A 21,426-nucleotide genomic window follows, 5' to 3' on the forward strand; every position below is an offset into this window, starting at 1 on the left:
ACCTTAGGGGCTCCACAAACCATTGTAGCAAAATCTTTTCTCCAAAAGCCAAATAGCGCTTCTTCCCTCTCAGCCCGGACGTGTGGCCTAGTAGTGACATATAAGATGACATATAAGGCAGAAACCGCGCAATAAATTGTCGGGTCTAGTTTCACCTATTAACCCATTTTTTACTGCCAAAAGGTATTTCCACATCCCAATGTTCTAAAATCTTGTGATGCACCTGTGGGGTCACTACACACTACCGTGTGTACTCACTAAACCATCAGAGGAAATCCCTAAGCAGTAATATTTCCAATATGAGGTCCCTAGTGGGGGTTTCTGCTGTTCTGGCACCTCAGGGTCTCTGATAATGGAGCCCATAATCTATTCCAATGGAATGAGTGATCTAAATGCCGAGTAGCGCTCCTTCCCATCCACTCCCTGCCATGTCCCCATTTGTGCAGTAGCAACTATGTTAAAGTAAATCTAGCAGTGGGAAACAGAGCGCACAATAGGGTGATCCCCTATGGAGGGAGAGTAGGAGATGCTGGTGACACTCACCTGGTGGGGCTGTGACAGGCACAACTCCTATGTAGCCACGAAGAAAAATAGCTGCTGCTGCTCCGTGGCTGGTGGAGAAATCCTCCAAGAGATATCGGATCCAGTGGGATGAACATGTAGGTGGACTGCACTACTGGAGCAAATCAATTCTTCAGAAATGATGATTACGAAAAGGCTTTTTATTCACAACGTGTTTCAATGCCATACCAGCGCTTTTATCAAGTGAAAAAAAAACCAAAATATTGTAAATGGTTTTTTGTGCAGCGAATGGCGTTTTAAGGAGTGGCGAAAAATGAATAGATATTTCATTTAGAAAGGAAGTCGTTCTAACAAATGGAAATAGTAGAAATCTGGAAGGGCGAAAATAGTTTACTAAGTTGGTGTGTTTTCGTGACTCGGGATGGGAGAATTATATGAGGAAAATTAAAATGCACGGTAAGGAGGAGTGAGGTGGTGAAAGGAAGATAACTAAAAAAAAAAAAACGAAATAAAAAAAATTTTCAAACATTTTTTTTTTGCCATTGGTTGAAAAAGGCTCAGTGTGAGTCGCAGCGTTGCCATGCTATGTGGGTCTGAATAAAACCACATTTTTTTTCCCCATCCATAAAACCTTTGGAGTGCTGCCTTCCTTTTTTCTTATCTGGATTTGGGCATGTGCTGGATACTGCGCTGAGGAGACTTGTGCACCCACTTATTGGTATTGTGCTGTTACATTTTTGCTTTATAGAATTAAAAATGGGGATACTAATACAAATATACATTAAAATAACAATCAGAAGAGAATTAAAATACATAAGAAAGGTGATGTGTGACTATGGAGCAACTGTACAGAGAAAATATTGCGTATTCATAAATTAAAATAAATAAAACAGGTGACATCAACCCCAAAACCATTACTCAAACTCCCAACGCACCAGCACAACTGGGAAGAGCAGAGGCTAAGCGCCAGAACTGGCGCATCTAATGGATGCGCCATTTCTAGTAAGGCTGAGGGCTTATGTTATTAGTCTGAGAGGGGGCCAATATCCATGACACCTTCCCAGGCTATTAATATCAGCCCGCAGCTGTCTGTTTAGCCTTTGCTGGTTATTAAATATAATATATCATAATTTTTTTTTTGGGGGGGGCGGTCATCCATTTAACAGACATCAATAGAAAACGACTCATTTCTGGGCACCTTGGCGATTCCTTGTTCATTTATCCATTGTTGGAACCTCATTTCTTAATGATACAGACAAACATGCACAGAAATTATTTGGTAGATTTTATTATAGTTTCTTTGAATAAAAGCAAAATTATATTACAAATACTTCCCTTAAATAGAAACACTGATTGGAAATGGTTGAACCTGGCACAGTCATATGGTGACGGAACAGTAGAAAAAATAATATATTATAAAATTTACCTGTACATATATAACAATCATCTTTAGACACTGTCCTACATAGAGATGGCTATGAAAAGAGTCCCAAAGTCAGGAAATTAAGTGACAATCACATGAAATCTGCCCCCACTTCTTCTCTACTGTAGGGCGAGATTAGCCAACCAGGCCTGGCCAGAAGAGATGGCCACTGCTCGGACCTCGGGTCCCTGGATTACACAAGTGTACAGCAGGTCAAGGATATAGTGAAGGCTTACTTCATTTCTAATCTGAATAATGATATTTTAAAAAGGTCCTGTCGGTTCTCCTGTCATGTCCTATAGTAAATCGTCCACTGGGCATTACCATTTCTCTTACTAATAGGGCATTGGCTTGCGTGTGATAAAGTGTAGAGATATATCATATAGGCAAGGAGAATGATATGATCAGCAGTCAGTTTAGTCATGCATTTCCACAAGGAATAATGAAGGGCACGGCACATGTTATGAAGAGATGATGCAAAACGGATATTTATAGGGAAATATCGGCTATTGGCAAATCTCATGAGACATTCTGACTCCCTGGGCATGTGCAGTGCGCTGGTGAAGCTGGGGAACGTGCACCCGACATCATTGTACACTATGAGGGCGATAGAGCGCCTCACTGTGCACATGCATGTGATTTACAAGGAGGCCACGGAAACATCGCTCATGCAAAATAAGGAAATCATGCACAGAGGCGCGTGCAAACAAGGTGGGAAGCAGGACTAGTCCAGGAACATTATGCCCTGCTGGTCTAGTCCTAAGACATTTCTATAGCGCGGATGCAGAATAAAACTCAATTTTGAAAGTATAGGGAGATATCAAAGCCAAAAGAAGGTGGAAGTTATATTGAAGAAGTAGGGTACAGTAAGTAGAGGAGCGGTGGTGATTTTGGGGGGGGTTAGTGCAGCTGGCAGGTTCCCTTTAATGAGAAATACATGTAATTACTAAACAGGACATGTCAGGACAATGAAATGATAGAACAGAAAGACATGGATGATGACCATGTCAACTGAAATACTCAAGCAACTTTGTAACATTTGCAGTTGTGCCATTGCCTGGTCCCAGTAATGATAAGACGACGACCGTGTTCCTCCACAGATCCCGCACAACACAAACAGCAGACAAGTCTGTATATGGAGAGTAGAGCCCACTCCAGTCACACATCCATAGGGCAGACACAACCAGAGAAGGGTCAGTCATAGCTCTGCGCCCGCAGCACAGCTAACAGGGGCAGTTGTCAAGGTGCTAGAGTGGTAATACCACAAGGACAGCTGGGCAGCACAACAAAGGATTGCCGCCGAGTCTTCACTACATAAATCAACTTTTCTGCAAGGGCTCCTACAACGGTTCTCTTTGGAACCTAACTAAGGCTGGATAGGTCAATATAATGGTAGGACACCACGATAACTTCTAGTAAACCGTAGTGCGGTGTCAGAAAAGGTCTCCACAGCTGATCTAATAATCTCTAGGATCATTTTGGCAGTCGCTATGTTGTACATTGATCCATTTTGCAAACCTGCTGTTCTAACGGAATGACGAAACCGGACAGACAGGTTCATGTTATGTGCTAAAAAGTCCAGTTCTACTCTGAAGCAGGTATAAATAGGTGAAACCAGTTACATCACATTCATCACACCACCTTCATACAAAGCTCTGCACCTCAGTCACGTCAGGACATTCACACTCGATAGCCAATAATTCAGCTTACACATACCAAACCCTGCTTACTGGCATCACCGAGTCACAGAACACACATAAAGACAAAATACACAATACTGATCTTTCTTAGCATCTTCCTAAGTAGCAGCGCAAGAATACTTTTCCAATAGTATCTTGCACATTGCCATCCTCTCGGGTTGGCAGCACAACAGTCACTTTTCTCATCCTCTTTAGCTATGGATTGATTTTCAAGAAACCAACCCAAGGATGAGTGATGCCACCGTCCTCAACCCATGCTCTTGAAACCACTGTTATGTGGACCCCGTCATTTCAAGCACCGTAGGTGGAGGCAAAAAGATTTTCCTGTTGCATCGCCTCATACGTTGGCAGAAATGTCCACATCGAAGCTCTGGTCAAAAGATTCTCCCATACTGTGTCTTCTGACAATATGGTCACTCAGACTTTCTTGCACTTAGAGCTTGGTTTCCGGCCCACCAGGACTAAGAGGAGGAAATGAATTACGAATTCGGACTACCTCCATTGCACAGAGGTGTCCAAATACCTTGTTGTACCAGTCAGGAGAACGCCCCCTGCAAGCAGAAAAAGATGATGGTAAACACCAAGATATTGTCACTTTACGTCATTGCTAAGGCAGCACTAAGGACTGTACGTATCAGAGGCTTTCTCTGGGTCTCGGTAAGGAGATCTGTCCTCATACTATGTTGCCCGGATGGAGGGCAGACTAGTTTGGTGACAGATCAGCTCTTCTGTTAGCCAACATGGCACAAAACATTGCACTTAAGACTCCTATCTTTCCCCGTCCTATTCACCGGTGACCGACTTCCAGATCTTTATACATATCAAAATAAATTTCTGTTATTTCTGCACAGCCAAACGACCAAACCAATCAGCATCAAAATTTACAACATAGGCAAGTCAGGTGCTTTTGAAGGTTCTAGGCCGGGTTGCAGCTCTTTAGGACCTATAGTTCTCTACGAATTTACAAAAAGGCAGCATACAAAAGCAAACATTGATGGAAATATCTTCAGGACACCACGAAAGACATAACATTCCTGCTCATAACTCAGATATGTTGGTTTCATCCCAATAGCAAACCACATGCACAAACAGTGAAAGCAAATGGACTCGTGCAAAGCCGGGTCACATCCTACTAGTAACAAGTATGGATTGTCAGAAGCGGACAGCCCCTATAAGGACAGTATGGTTATGAGGATAGTTCCTTCGCCATTTCACCAATAGCAATAAGGCTGCAGTGCATGTATAGGTTGGCAAACATCGCTGGAAGGGCACCCATGCGGGTGGTGAGCATACACCGTTTTTATTTTAATTAAGGTCTTGAATTGATTAAGCTGGTTTCCAATAATGGACAACCCCTTAAAAGGTTTTTTTTTTTTATGTATCATGTTTGATATTAGGTGTAACCCACTTTACCTCAGATCAGCTCTGCAGATATAGGTTAACTTAGAGCGTCCCATCCCACAGGGCTCCATGAGGTACTGAGAGCTTAGGATTACAGCCTGGACACCTTCATCCAACTGGCCAGTAGCATGGTCCAAAGAAGTAGACACCAACGCACACCCTCCTCTGGGCAGGTCTGTTCGCCATTTCCTGGATGTGACAAATTATCCAAAGTAGAAATAACCAATTGATTAAAACACAAAACAGTAAATGTTATTTCCTTGAAGCCTTTTGCGCTTTTTAAGTTCAAGACCAAGACTTTGTTTTCAAGGAGAACTTTAAAGTACAGAATGATTCTAGTAGCAGGAATGGTGCCCACAGACACACCAAAGAGTCTTTCAATTAGTACTAAAAGCTGCAGACGTACCCTCCTGGCAAAGTCTAGCTCTGGATCAGATGTCTATGTGTAAAGTAATATTGGCAAATGGGAAAGGCCAGTAGGCTCTCCTAGATCTTACATGTCCTTTGTATTTTAGGGAAAAAAGATATATAGCCATTTTTTACATTTTAAAAATTACTAACAGGAAAATGGGCCTATACAAAAGTTTTGACACCCTTGGTGATTTGTGTGCTCAGATAACTTTGACCAAGGTTTCAGACCTTAATTAGCCTGTTAGGGTTATGGCTTGTTCACCATCGTTGTTGGGAAAGGACCGGTGATGCAAATTTCCCAACTTTATAAATACCCAGCCTCCTCTAACCTTGTGCCAAAACACAGCAGCCATTAGTTCTTCTAAGCAGCTGCCTAGCACTCTGAAAATGAAAATGGTGGAGGCCCACAGAGCAGGAGAAGGCTATAAGAAGATCGCAAAGTGTTTTCAAGTTGCCCTTTCCTCAGTTCGAAACGTAAGAAATGGCAACAGTAAAAGTGTCGGTCAAGTTAAAGTCTGGAAGACAAAGCAAAAATTCAGTGAGAGCTACTCGTAGGATGGCAAGAGAGGCAAATCAGAACCCCAGCTTGACTGAAAAAGACCTTCAGAAAGATTTAGCAGATTCTGGACTTGTGGTTCATTCTTCTACCGTTCAGAGACACCTGCACAAATATGCAGTAGAAAATAATAATAACGGTCCACCTGATGAAGACTGTTTAACCGTTGAAACGTGTTGTGGTTCAACACTAAAATCCTTGTCTTGGTCTCATTTCCAGCGCTCCTAGAACCGTTATTTTCTACTGCATTTTGTATCCTCTTAGAAGGTTAACGGCTGGAGCTGCAGTGGACCTTTTGCCTTCATTATTAATTGCAACACTCACAGTGCTCCCCAGTGACCGCTTTCTTTTCCCTTGGATTTTAATCTGCAGAAATATGACTTTCATGGAAAAATCATCAGAATAAAATCTCTCCTGCATCCAACCATTAAGCATGGAGTGGTTCAATTGTGCTTTGGGGTTGTGTTGCTGCCAATGGCACGGGGAACATCTCAAGGGTAGAGAGAATAGATTCTTAAAAATTTCAACAAACTCTTGATGCAAACATAACACCATCTGTAAAAAGCTGAAGATTAAAAGAGGATGGCTTCTACAAATTGATAATGATCCTAAACACACGTCAAAATCCACAATAGACGACCTCAAAAGGCGCAAGATGAAGGTTGTACAATCGCCCTCACAGTCCCCTGATGTGATCATCATTGAAAATCTGTGGTCAGACCTCAAAATAGCAGTGCATGCAAGATGATCCAGGAATCTCACAGAACTGGAATAATTTTCCAAGGAAGAATGGATGAAAATCCCTTAAACAAGAATTGAAAGACTCTTGGCTGGTTACAAAAAGTGTTTACAAGCTGTGATACTTGCAAAAGGAGGTGCTACTAGATACTAACCATGCAGGATGCCCAAACTTTTGCATTGGCCCACTTTCCTTTTTGTAATTTTTAAAATGTAAAAAATGAAAATATATGTATTTTTGCTTAAAATACAAAGGAAATGTGCCATCTTTATCAACTTGCTTAACTGATCACAATAACAGTCATTTTGACCAGACTAAACTTTTATATGGCACTGTATATCCATAATGGAGCAGGATCTCCTGAAGGAACGCCAAGCATACATGGGGAGAACATGTCCCTGGTGGGATATGAACCCAAGACCCCAATGCTGCAAGGCAACCGCCTAAACCATGGAGCGACTGTGCAGCTGTAAGATCATCATTTACTACACAAATAGTATATGGTATGTTATAGTATTTCTACTATACATACAGTAGAAGGAAAAAAACGGCATGAGCACCGGACCAAAAGAGGAAAGCTGTTGGGCTAGTATTAGATCGAGACATTGCAGAGGTTAAGGACAATCATAGTAACATAGTTAGTAAGGCCGAAAAAAGACATTTGTCCATCCAGTTCAGCCTATATTCCATCATAATAAATACCCAGATCTACGTCCTTCTACAGAACCTAATAATTGTATGATACAATATTGTTCTGCTCCAGGAAGACATCCAGGCCTCTCTTGAACCCCTCGACTGAGTTCGCCATCACCACCTCCTCAGGCAAGCAATTCCAGATTCTCACTGCCCTAACAGTAAAGAATCCTCTTCTATGTTGGTGGAAAAACCTTCTCTCCTCCAGACGCAAAGAATGCCCCCTTGTGCCCGTCACCTTCCTTGGTATAAACAGATCCTCAGCGAGATATTTGTATTGTCCCCTTATATACTTATACATGGTTATTAGATTGCCCCTCAGTCGTCTTTTTTCTAGACTAAATAATCCTAATTTCGCTAATCTATCTGGGTATTGTAGTTCTCCCATCCCCTTTATTAATTTTGTTGCCCTCCTTTGTACTCTCTCTAGTTCCATTATATCCTTCCTGAGCACCGGTGCCCAAAACTGGACACAGTACTCCATGTGCGGTCTAACTAGGGATTTGTACAGAGGCAGTATAATGCTCTCATCATGTGTATCCAGACCTCTTTTAATGCACCCCATGATCCTGTTTGCCTTGGCAGCTGCTGCCTGGCACTGGCTGCTCCAGGTAAGTTTATCATTAACTAGGATCCCCAAGTCCTTCTCCCTGTCAGATTTACCCAGTGGTTTCCCGTTCAGTGTGTAATGGTGATATTGATTCCCTCTTCCCATGTGTATAACCTTACATTTATCATTGTTAAACCTCATCTGCCACCTTTCAGCCCAAGTTTCCAACTTATCCAGATCCATCTGTAGCAGAATACTATCTTCTCTTGTATTAACTGCTTTACATAGTTTTGTATCATCTGCAAATATCGATATTTTACTGTGTAAACCTTCTACCAGATCATTAATGAATATGTTGAAGAGAACAGGTCCCAATACTGACCCCTGCGGTACCCCACTGGTCACAGCGACCCAGTTAGAGACTATACCATTTATAACCACCCTCTGCTTTCTATCACTAAGCCAGTTACTAACCCATTTACACACATTTTCCCCCAGACCAAGGGGGGCAATCCTTCAGGTAGCACATACCGTAGTACTAAGAATTGCCGACGTGGATGTGGTGCCATACTGTCTGTCACATAATGGAAAAGATCTGTGTTCTGATCTAAGGACTCCACCACTCTCCCTTGTAGGAGATCATCATCCCATAGGTGCCGCTCCCGTAAAACACGATGAAGTAGTGAGCTTGGTGGAGCCTCCACTTCTGCTGAAACTTTCCATAAACGCAAGGGATTTCCATCACCAACCTATAAACACAAGCGATAACTGCGTATTACAATTTTTGAATGGCACCTTGGTCTGCTTCCTCCGTTACACCATGTTGTCACATAATCTGTCAGATGATAGAGCGCTGCACACACTGCCGCTCATTGAATTGTGTGGAAGTGGATTTTACTGTGACGTGGGGCAACATAAAAACGACAAAAAATTAATATTACATTGGATTTTTTTTTTTTTTTTTTTAAATACAGAGTAACATTTGTGACAACCCCTGTCCATATGCCCTATAAGAGAATATAAACGGTAAATAAGGAGGCCCCCCTTTTGCCCCATTCTATTACCTAGAATTAAGAACCATTTTGGCAGATTCAAGTTGTCTACTTATATAAATGGTCAGCTTTCATCTTCAAGGAATTGTCTGGGCATAGGCATTGCTGACCTATCTACAAGATTGGACAAGAAGAGCAGATTGGTGGGGGTCCAACAGACAGTACCCACAAAGATTAGCGATTATTTACTCCGGCAGCAGCTATATGTAAACACTGAGCGGAGCTGCAGAACATCTTGGTTTGAAGTGTTGTAGTCTCTGCCAGGTACTGAAGACAGAAAGGGCTTTGCATAAATCTATCCCAATGGGAATGATGCAAACCCGTTTTCAGACACAGAAGTTTCTACGGCCATGTGTAAATATCTTCTGGGTTTTCATGGCTTCCTAATAATTTTTCGCTGCATTCTTTTATTTCTATTGCTTAAAGTGGTTGGTTGGGCATACATTATATACATAGCACATATTCCCAACATGGTCCAGTGAGGATCTCACCTTCTTACACGACAGCTCCGTGTTCTCTGGACCAGACATGCTTATCCAGCCTTTAAAACGTTCTGCGGATTCATGGAGGAGAGCCTGTATGCTGCTGTCCAAGACTGAAGAGAAATCTCGCGTCTCGCCTGACGAACCTACACAGAGATCTTCCAGTGACAGTGGATTGGTATCAGCAGCTAAATAGGAATTTCGGGACTGAAGCATCATATCATGGGGGATCTGCAGAACACACAGAACATACTGGTAATGTGATTCTTGAGGTTCACGGTAAGCTGTACTCCACGTACAAGGCTTAGGTAACATGGAATACTTACTGTATGACAATGTTACACGCCAAATGTGGCTTTTAGTAAAGACCCTTAGTAACTGCTGAGTCTACCGTGTACTAATGATAAACTGTGAGATTTGATAAGTTACACCACAGGTATTTGGATGCCGTAGGCGCTGGCAAATCGCGGCCTCACAGCGATCCTGGTGGTCATCCCGCAGGACAATGTGTCGGTCAGAAGGGGCCATTACCTCTGAGCCCAACTTCTCACATTATGGTGATTTTTGCATTGTGCCACATGGCTGGTAGGTAGAACTGAAATATCTACTATATAATTGTCTAAGGGTCACTTCCGTCTTTCTGTCTGTCCTTCTTTCTGTCACAGATATTCATTGGTCGCGGCCTCTGTCTGTCATGGAATCCAAGTCGCCGATTGGTCGTAGCAAAACGCCCACGACCATTGCCACGACCAATCAGCGACTGGCGCAGTCCGGCGGCAACATGGCCGCTCCTTCCTCCCCGCAGTCCGTGCCCGCTCCGTGCCCCCCTCCAGTCAGCGCTCACACAAGGTTAATGGCAGCGCTAATGGACCGCGTTATGCGGCGGTGTAACACACTCCATTAAAGCTGCTATTAGCCCTGTGTGACCAACTTTTTTAGTATTGATGCTGCCTATGCAGACTCAATAGTAAAAAGATCTAATGTTAAGAATAATAATTAAAAAAAAAAAAATCATCATATACTCACATTCCAGCGCCTTTCCCGCTCCTCGCGATGCTCCGGTAACCGCTCCATGCAAGCGGCAGGTTTAGGTGGCAAGGATGGTATGTGACAAGGACCTTCCATGACGTCACGGTCACGTGACCGCGACGTCATCACAGGTCCTGCGAGAAAGATCTGCCATGACGTCACGGTCATGTGACTGTGACGTCATCACAGGTCCTGTGCCCATACCAACCCTGGGACCGGATGCCGCCGCGTGCACCGCACACAGGGCCGGGACTTCAATGGAGGGTGAGTATAGGTTTATTTTTTATTTTAAGTCTGTATACTATATGGCTCTGTGCTGTATACTCCATCGCTTTGCAACATACTACGTGGCTGGGCAATATACTACGTGGCTGGGCAATATACTACGTGGCTGGGCAATATACTACGTGGCTGGGCAATATACTACATGACTGGGCAATATGCTACGTGGCTGGGCAATATGCTACGCGGCTGGGCAATATACTACGCGGCTGGGCAATATACTACGTGGACATGCATATTCTAGAATACCCGATGCGCTAGAATCGAGCCACCATCTAGTAGCCATATAAATGTGTGAGTAGGTCTACAGCAAACGCACGACAAACAGAAAAACTTGATGTGAGACCGAGTCGAGGCCCGGGCATAGTCAGTCACTGAGGACAATAGTTTACATAGCACCAAGGACAGGATGCCCCATGGCCTAGTCAAAGGACAACTCCGATTGTGAGGAGGTCTGTGCTGTGATTGGACGATGCTTCTGCGTGAGCGGGACAGAGTTTGTAGTGACTTCTACACATAAAGCCATTGGCAACAAGGGGTCAGAGGCCAACTGGACTTGGGGTTTAACTGAATGTCAGGAAAGTCAGCATGGTTGGTGCACACGCTGCACTTCTGCAACCATGTGTGGTTGGGAGAAATTCCTGAAAAACAGAGTGGGATAGGAGAAACTACGGCCCCTGGAAGAGTCAGGCCATCGGCATACAAGAGGCTGACTCTACAAGGCAGACATGCCCAGATGGGACCAGTTATAGTAGGAGAGAGCCTCCCTTATCGCCATAGAAGCACAGGAGGTTCAAGCAGGAGCGGATAGCCATCTTGGGCATGAACTGAACACCTGAAGGATTTTTAGTGAGGAGCACGGTCAGCCAAGCACCAGAAAAGTGTCCCGACACTGTTCTGCAGAACAATTGCTTAGGAAGCACAGACAGTGTGCCACTTTTTCTAGGTCCTGAGGGGTCCTAAATGTCATGTCAATGTTACACCTGCTTGATAGAATGGGTAAGGCTGGCAGTGTCCTGATGCTGCCATGTTTTCAAAACACCAGCTCCATATGCAAGCCTGTCATTACCAGCCGCCATACTAAATATCTCTTCTGAAGTGAATGTATTCTGCGTAGAGTGACACAATGCAGACATATCCATTATACTGTAGCGGATGGGTAAAGCACTTCTACCATATCAGCAACATGGCTTCTCACTGACCTGAAAGAGCTTCTTGCATTCTGAGATCATATGAAGCAGCCCTTGAGTAGCAGCCATGTTCTCGCTGAGATCCTTGTGATCTGGTTTTCCAGAGGCGCCTCTCTTCTGTATGATCCTGTAGAAGACCCAGAATTAGCACCGCCAAATGATATATTACTTATGTATAAGTACCGAGGATGATGTGGGCATTTAATCCTGGTTTACCATTCACTATACTAATATTATAAGTCTTTCATAACCAGGCAGAAACTTTACGACTTAACAGATGGGTCACACAACACATGGTAAGCGCAACTACCATAGAGCGGCATTAACCCACAGGGTCGCCGGAAAACATTCTGCACAATCAGCCCTTCTGCTCAGAGAAGGTCTTTAAAAATGTGATTAACGCTGGTATGGAGCCATAATGGTGGTAACCAGGTGTATGCAGTATTTCAGGTACTAGGAAAAGTAATTAGCGACATTACAAGCCATGTTATACTGGATTATTAACCTTTAATTTATAAAGAGTCAACATATTGTGTGGCAGATTGTATGTCAGCGGTGTCATTTAGTACAAGAATATTTAGCAATGAAATAAAAAACATATTTCTCTTATTTGCAACAATAACACTCGTTAGACCAGTGGCCCTTGACTCCCACAACGCTTGCAGAATGATCCCTAAAGTCGTCCCGTAAAGACTGTAAACTCAGCCAGAGGTGGTCGGGTGTCTGAGGGAAGCCGCCTCCTGCTCAGATCAGGAACACAACACAGCATATTGGGCAACGTGGCTGAACGCTGTATATGAGGGCCACACATGAACTCTGTAGGAAGAACACATTGCTTCGGACAGAATGTAGGGGCACGTGGCTGGCACTGTGTTAGGGGAGGGCTGTTTTATCGCTGTAAGAAGCAGGCAGCCATCCCTCAATGATATGCTGGGGTCCATACATTAAATAAAATAGAAAAAAGACACACTCAAAACATTTCTGTGTCTCCCATGCATTACAATAGACAGAGACGGCACATGGGAAACCACCAATGCACGGCAACAGCGGACATAGTGCAGCCCTCCGTCACTGACCACATCAGAGACCCCAGTACTGTGGTGGGATCATCACATCACATTTCATGCATAAGCAAGAACATAACTTTTATCATCAAATAAAGCCCACCCTCTTGCCAGGTTTAAAAATGTTGTGGAAAATCCCTTTAAAAGGAATATTCCTATCTAAGACAACAAAGTCAAGTCCATATGAGGCCATCTGTTTATTCATTCTCTGACCGGATGTGAGAGCCACCACATGAGACATAGGTGATATTTTAAATAAGTGGTTTCATCATATAGGATATACTAAAACTCCTCCTATATACATCCCACAGGATCCTCTGAGACTGCTGTATATACATCACGTAGAACACACTGATAGTGCTGTAAAAACATCATATGCAAGACTGCTGTATACATCACATAGGAGATACTAAAACTGGTGGATAGACATCACGTAGGATATATTGAGCCTGCTGCATACATCACAAAAGACATTGCAACTGCTGTATACATCACATGAGACACTGCGACTGCTGTATACATCACATCCGAGACACTGACTCTGCTCTATACATCAGAAGGCAGCTGTTGCGTCACTGATCAATCACTAGTAACCATTCGATGAAACAAACATGACAGACAGCTCAAACATTGCACAGTTATTGCTATAGCATACAGAGACACAAAGGTCAGTGGCGAGGTCCATACCGAGGAGATGTGGTCTCCTTTTTGGAAATGTTGAGATGGAAAACAGAAGGTGCAAGACACACAGCCAGGTTCCCAGGAGTCATCTGATTCTCTTGAGCGGAGGAGATGTCGCTTAGAAAATACAGTAATGTCTGCAGGACTTCTCTGTTCTCATCTGGCATCAGTAGAATTGCAGCCTGCACTGCCCGCAACCTCTGATCTTTGGGCACATCTGCGGAAGAGACAGAAAAAAAGAATTAAGCTAGCGGCATTTTTCGGAGGCCCATGACAGCACTACGAGAGAGGGGATCCGCCCTTCAGGAACAGGAAACCTACAGATACAAAAGGGCGGCACCTCTCCCCATGCATCAGTTGTATTTCAGAGCCTGAGAGGACTACCGCGGTTAGTAGAACACAAATATACATTATATACAGTTTATGTACAAAAATAATCAATCATAATAAACTATATACCACACGTGAGATCTATCTATCTCATTATATACATTATAGGAAGTGCAACCCCCACGTGAATAGGGAGGGAACTAAGGGTGCTGTCATGGGCCTCCGAAAAATGCCGCTACCAGTAAGTAGCTTAATGCTTTATTCGGACTCCCATGACAGCACTACGAGAGAATTACAGAGATGTAAACTACCTTAGGGAGGGACTATAGCCTGTAGCACCCTTAACCCGAAGGTGAGATCAGAAGAGAACCCCAAGTCCAACCTATAGTGCTTGAAAAAGGTGGAAGGGGATGACCACGTAGCTGCCTTACATATCTGGTCGATGGAAACTCCAGATCTTTCAGCCCAGGATGTAGCCATGGCCCGGGTGGAATGTGCCCTCAGATTCTGCGGAGCTGGACTTCCACCTGCAGTATAAGCCAGAGAGATAGCCTCCCTAATCCACTTCGCTAACGTGCACTTCGACACTCTAAGACCTTTCCTGGGACCTTGGAAGGATAGAAACAATGCATCCTCTCTCTTCCAAGCATCAGTGACTGATATATATTCTAATAGACATCTCCTAACATCTAATGTATGGAGTAACTCCTCTTTGGAATTAGAAGGATTAGGGAGAAATGACGGTAACACTATCTCCTGAGATCTGTGAAAATCTGAGGCCACTTTTGGTAAATAAGCTGGATCTGGTCTGAGGACTACTCTGTCCTGTAGAAATTCTGTATAAGGGGACAGCCTAGAAAGAGCCTGTATGTCTCCTATCCTACGAGCAGATGTAATTGCCACCAAAAACGCTGTTTTGAGGGATAGTAATTTAAGTGAGGCTGAATGTAAGGGCTCAAATGGTTCCTTAGTCAAGGCTGAAAGGACTAGATTGAGATCCCAAGGCATTGACCTATTCTTGTGTATAGGTCTGGATCTACTAGCAGCTTTGATAAACCTTGATACCCAGTAATTACCTGCAATGTTACAAGAAAATAGAGCCCCCAGGGCTGAGATTTGTACTTTTAGAGTACTTGTGGATAGATTTAGCTCTCCATTCTACGAGATTCATCTGTAGGATCCTGTCCCTCCAGGAACAGGAAACCAACTGATGCATGGGGAGAGGTGCCGCCCTTTTGTATCTGTAGGTTTCCTGTTCCTGAAGGGCGGATCACCTCTCTCGTAGTGCTGTCATGGGAGTCCGAATAAAATATCTATATAATTTATGTTTATGACTAGTAGACGATCTTGTGTCCAATTTACCACAATCTACGGAATGAGGAATTCTAAGATATTTCCGTGAGATCAGTGGCCAAAATAATGACTATTTTTTAATTGGACCAAAATTCCATACATTTTACTCTACAACTTCCACCTTGTGACTCAAATTGTGGCAATGAATTTAAAGACTCACGCTGGTAAATTTGCAGGAAAGTTTCGGTCAGTTTGCTGGTAAAAATGGGTTCCGGCAGGTCTCTGAAGTACTGCTTCAGCAAATCAGCCACGTCGTACGCCGACTGCCCCACATAGCTTACGTTGTCAGGAGAGGACTCGTTAGTTTGGCGTAGAACCTGAATACGAGACTTCACACCAGACTTCCTGAAGATTCCCACCTGCGGCACAGAGAATGGGGAATGATCGAGGAGTACAGGGTACAGCTAGACACACAGGTCCTCTACAGATGGGGGTTCTGAATACTAACGCCTTTACCTATATGACACCAATCACTCTGAGGAAAAACGTGTGTACAAGACTACTACTAAAAATAAATGGACAACCTAGGAGGCAAACTCAAGTCCACAATTCACTTCCTGATATCATGGCTGATTTCTTGAGACTTTCTCATGAAGCTACATAAAGAAGCAGTGTGTTTCAGGTGTGCATTAAAATACATCCACAGGTGTTTCTCTAATTAACCCAGATGTTGCCAAAAACGTATCAGAAGCTTCCAAACACATGACATCATCATATGGGCAGTCCAGAATTGATTAAAGGCATAGTAATCTTAGTGTATGTAAACGTTTGACTTTGCAGTAAGTAATAAAAATGCCTTAAAACATGGTCTCTCGTTATTCTGGCATTTGGCAAATATTCCTGTACACCCGTCAATAAGGCTGGAATATGAGATGCCATTCTCAACGAATAGATGTATACCGTGGCCATGAGCAGGGCCGGCGTCAACACCGGGCGCACCCGGGTAAGTGCCGGGGCCCTAGCGAGACGGGGGGCCTATTTTCACAAGTGTGACCAACTTTTTACTTTTGATGCTGCCTATGCAGCATCAATAGTTAAAAAATATAATGTTAAAAATAATTTTAAAAAATTAAAAATCGTGCTATTCTCACCTTCCGGCCGCCCCCGCAGCCTTCCCGATCCTCGCGATGCTCCCGGTCCCAGTGATGCCTTGCGAAATGACCCCGATGATGTAGGATCACGCAAGACCGCTACGTCATCACAGGTCATTGTCTCGCAAGGCATTACTGGAAATGGGAGCTGCCGGGAGCATCAATAAGGCCTGGGCTGGATCTTAGGGCCGCCAGAAAATGAGTATATAACTATTTTTTATTTTAATTCTTTTTTTTTAACAGGGATATGGTGCCCACACTGCTATATAATACATGGCTGTGTTATATACTAGGTGGGCTGTGCTATATACCACATGGCTGTATTATATACTACGTGGCTGTGCTACATACTATGTGGCTGTGCTATATACTACCCATTTTGCACTTTTACAAATGTTCTACGTTACTACTTTCTAATGTTTACTTTAAAAAATTTTCCATTAAAAAAATTGTCATATTCAATGTATGCAGGTTTTTCTTTGCAGCAAGTTTACCTAACAATAAAATGCCTACTGGTAACTGAGGGAGAAGGTCACAAAAATTGGCATATAAGGGGTCGACTTACATAAAGCCCCTCTGCTGTATGGTATTGTATGGAATTTACAATAGCTATCACTCATGTAAGAAGTGAAATCTGGCATTGTACTATACCTATATTTCTCTGCTGTATCTGTGCATCATGAATCGTGGCATGTGTTAAAGGGGGGGGCCCACTAAGACTTTCGCACGGGGCCCTCAAAAACCCGGAGCCGGCGCTGGCCCCGAGACTGTGGCCACGGTCAGGCACATACCTCCTCAGTGTGCACCTAGCCTTAGTGAATGGGGGCAGCACAGAAGAAGTCTTGCGCACAGGGTTGAGACAATGTAATCAAGGAGCATGAAAGTCTTAAGTCACGGAGCAACAAGCACAGGAGTTTCGTCTGAGACATCAGCCGGGCGTATAGCATTCATGGTGCGTGTACCTGGTCCAGACACTGGCTGCGGATATAGCGCATAGCTTGCTGGATACATTGTGGTAGCGGTTGGCCCGTCCTTTGCACATTTATTATTGGAGGAACCCCAAACACCACTCTCCCTCTGTAGTCCAAAGGCTTACTTCTTTTCATAAATTTAGGGACAGTCCTAAAAGTGATACATCGATGAGAACAATTCTAAACACAGGATTGACCAAAAAGGTTAGAAAATTAGTAAAGGAGTTTAAATAACATTCATATCACAGCAATATTAGACAGCAGCCCGTCCTGGGCTTAGGTAGTAATAGTACAGACATATACAGGATTACTGGGGAACACTAGTGCACAGCAGTCCGACACTGCACCGAGACACTACTGAATTTCACCACAAGAGGGAGCACAAAGACCATTCAATGAAGTGAGGCATCTAGAGCCAAAATATGATGGAAATCAAGGGCTCTGTGCCCACAAAATATGGGCCGATTCATAAAAGGTTGTCATTTTGCATGCCAGTCTTTATGAAGGGTGCACTAGAATAAAATGCATCAAATGAGTCAATAGGCCTGCACCTCTAATGAATTTGGTACATCTCAGCTGTGTGCCCCCACAAGAAAGGTACCCCATGCATGGGCTGGTGTACTGCTGTCAACATTTATGCAACTTTTGTTGCATAAATATTAATTAGAAACATGTTTGGACACGCCCCCTCTGACTAAGCTCCACCCACTTTCAAAATATTTTCAAAACTGTCCAGAACTGGTGCGAGAAAGTCACAACATGTTTTGAGCAAAAACTGTAAAACTCCTTGATGAATCAGCCCCTACATCTGAACTGAAGAGGGCAGATCCATTCATGTAGGCGCCATGTGGAAGCAGGTTTGCACTGATGATCATTATGCCGTGTGTAGTTCTCCATTGACTTCCATGGGAGACAAAACCTGCTGAGCAGAATCAGGTGCAGGCAGCATGTATACAACATTATTTATATCGGATTCTACTGACAGGCCACATGATCAAAGGAAGCAATGAAAAAATTACCTACTGCTCAAAACAGGTTTGTGTGTTAAAAATGAATAAAGAGTTTTCAGCAGGTTCCTTATCATCAGAGGCAGAATTACAATGACAGGTAACGTCCCCATATGCAGCAGATAACACAGGATCCACCATTCACAATAGGCGATGTCACAGCTGACCCTGCTTTGCACATGCTAATGATCATTTCTATACAAAAGATAGGGTTGGGTTTGATCATCATGGCTATGTACATGTGTTGTTTCCTTAAACAGGTAATTAGAATTTACACAAAACCTCAGCGTTCAGCACGAAAATTGCAAGATTTCTATTTTTTTTTTTAGATTGACTACAGACTGTGAAATGTAAGAGAAAAAAAAAAAACGACACCTTTAACACAAAAACCTGGTTTATTTAATAGGTCACTTTCTGATGATCGCTTCCTTCTCCATAATTTAGCAAGATGTCATGCACACACCATAACATGACATATGAAGTATCAATCAGCTCTAATTTAACAGCGCCCATCACAGTGGCCTTACTTCGGCACAATTCGGCACACGCGGACTAGCTGATTTAGCGCCTTTTTTTCTTGGAGCGGTGCAGTGGGCAGAGCCAAGAACAAATAAAAACATGTTCCAGATGGAAGCAAGGAACACAAAGTCTACTCACCATGCCCAGCCCTGCTTGCTTGGCACAGAGTACTTCTCCATGATGGCAGTAAGTCTGAGTAATGATAACTTCTGCAGGAGGTTGAGCTGAGCTGCAGATTGCCTGTTAATCTCGAGGGATGCCGAGCTGAGGCTTGGCCGATGCGAGTTCTGGAAGCTGTGCCAGCGAAGCTTCCTGCCAGGGAGAGAGAGTAAGTGACAGAATTCTGCACATTAACCCTGCTGCAACTTAAACAGTCAGTTTCCTTTTTTGGAATTGTGAGCAAATTTATAGTACAAGCAAAAATAAGTAACTGTAAACTAGCTTATAAGATAGTTCAGCTTCTGTCTCCACTTAGGAGACCCCCTATACCACCCGCTTCTACTGAACTCACCCTCTAACAGATCACATCCGTCTTGGTCAAACAAGATGGACTGCCAGCTCAGTAAGGTGTAAGATTACACCTTCTATTATAATTAATGGAGACGTGAGGGGGAGTGAGGAGCAGAATGAAGAAAAAACAGAAGCAGACAAGACAGGGAGATCTACTCAAGCTAGTGAGTGATTAAGCTTATTCAAGAGCTGGATTCACAGCCTCACAGCTCAGTACTGCTGTTTTAACTATTTTCTGAGCATGTACTATACAGTAATAGAAGCATAAAATTCCTCCGTTTCAGTGCACAGTGTATGTGAGACATCATAGCAGCTTGTCTCCTCCATAGAGTTCAGATCGGGCTGATAAATAGAGATAGGGCTTGTGGAATTTTTCAGTTTTCCCACTGTAGTCTCAACAGCAGTTTTGCCAGGACTCCATCCTAGAGTAGGTGGTGACTATATGGTATGAGGTCTTCCATACACAGCACAAATTGAAGATCCTGCTCCCCTCTCTGCAGCACACCCCAAAAGCAGCTGCAGCATGGAAATAATACATCAGTATTGAGCAGTGTAGCAGTGAACCTATCTTTGGAGTGAGAAAACAAATCACCAAGAGCTGAAGCAATGGCTTATGGTTAATTCTGCCTCAGGCAACTTTCTCCTTCCCCAGCTTGGCTCTCCATAGACCTTTATGGGCTGCAGAATGAAACCTGATATCCCTGTATAACTCTGCCATATGCAAAGGGATAAATGCAGGTGGCAGAGGGGAACAAGTGTCCGAATGGCTGAGAAAGAGGCATTTTTCTCTAATAAAGATACATTACACAGGTTTTTTTATAGTGATTAATGCTATTCATGTATTAGAAGTTATGCTAATGATAGTAAAAACAGCTTGGTAGAGTTCCACAGGGAACAGAAGCATTACCTGAACATATTAGCGGTACAGCTGCCTTATCTCCCCCTTTTGCACACAGTACCTTGTACAGAATGTGCTCTCTTTCCCATGCTAAACTGTGTTAAAGTATTTTAGAGGTTGTATATGACCATGGCAGGGGCAGACAACAATGTTTTCATATGCAAGTAATCTTAATCTTTTAAAAAAATAAATAATAATAATAATAATATTAGAGAATAAATGACTCGAATATGTGTCATTGGCTTGAACAATAATCCATGCAAGAAGGAAATAATCTATTTGACAGAAGTTTCACACGAAATGCTTTGCCCCCTGGAGACTTAGTGATTGGGATCAGAGATGTTGCTAGTCTCCTGTAACGCCTAGGGCCTTAGGTTATCCAGGGATATCGTGTGCTTCCAAACAATCCTAAGCAGTGATTGGCAGCCAACAGTCCTGGGACACGTGGCCCCAATGCCAACAATGCCACAGATTTAGATCCTCACTAGGTGTCCTTGATGACGCTGCTCCTGACAGAATTTGGAAGAAACATCATCAGATTTGGGGCCGGTAACTATCAGTAGACAAGGTATGAAATTACAATTTTCACATTTTTACATGCTCCAAACTTTTTTTTTTTTTTTCAGTCTCCTTTGAACACGTGCAGTCAAACAGGTAAAATAGGTCACTGGCCAATCCCCACTGACTAACGGGAAGAGTATAGAGCAGTCCCCGATTTGTCCCAAACCCAATTATCTACACGCTGGGTCCCACACACTACTCGCGTCCTTCCTGACCGTTTAGTAGCACAGGTGGCAATCCATTCATTGTCCCTTACTGACAACTTTTCTCTCCACATCCATGTTAAAATGGATAGACCTCTTAATATCATATACTCTGAAAAACTTATATATAAAAAAAAAAGCAGGATAGACCGACTGTCATTCACAAAAAGATGTTGGGACATACATATGACTGTGCCCACACATATGA

The 21,426-nt window shown here is 43.3% G+C and overlaps 1 protein-coding gene across 4 annotated transcripts in view; it reads right to left on the reverse strand.

Moving 5' to 3' along the window:
• Nucleotides 1-1,793: 1,793 nt before the first annotated feature.
• STARD8 (StAR related lipid transfer domain containing 8) overlaps nucleotides 1,794-21,426 on the reverse strand; it is a 236,750-nt gene continuing 217,117 nt past the window's right edge. For all 4 annotated transcript variants that reach the window (XM_069747337.1, XM_069747335.1, XM_069747336.1 and 1 more), the window contains 9 exons: nucleotides 19,185-19,358; nucleotides 17,512-17,671; nucleotides 15,619-15,817; nucleotides 13,782-13,992; nucleotides 12,043-12,157; nucleotides 9,539-9,760; nucleotides 8,527-8,744; nucleotides 5,059-5,235; nucleotides 1,794-4,196 (listed from right to left, as the gene is read on the reverse strand). In XM_069747337.1, coding sequence (XP_069603438.1) covers nucleotides 4,079-4,196; nucleotides 5,059-5,235; nucleotides 8,527-8,744; nucleotides 9,539-9,760; nucleotides 12,043-12,157; nucleotides 13,782-13,992; nucleotides 15,619-15,817; nucleotides 17,512-17,671; nucleotides 19,185-19,358 — 1,594 coding nt within the window. In that variant the 3' untranslated portion in view covers nucleotides 1,794-4,078. The remainder of the gene's footprint in view (nucleotides 4,197-5,058; nucleotides 5,236-8,526; nucleotides 8,745-9,538; nucleotides 9,761-12,042; nucleotides 12,158-13,781; nucleotides 13,993-15,618; nucleotides 15,818-17,511; nucleotides 17,672-19,184; nucleotides 19,359-21,426) is intronic.

The sequence above is a fragment of the Ranitomeya imitator genome, chromosome 2, assembly GCF_032444005.1.
Source record: "Ranitomeya imitator isolate aRanImi1 chromosome 2, aRanImi1.pri, whole genome shotgun sequence".
In the NCBI taxonomy this organism is placed as follows: Eukaryota; Metazoa; Chordata; class Amphibia; order Anura; family Dendrobatidae; genus Ranitomeya; species Ranitomeya imitator.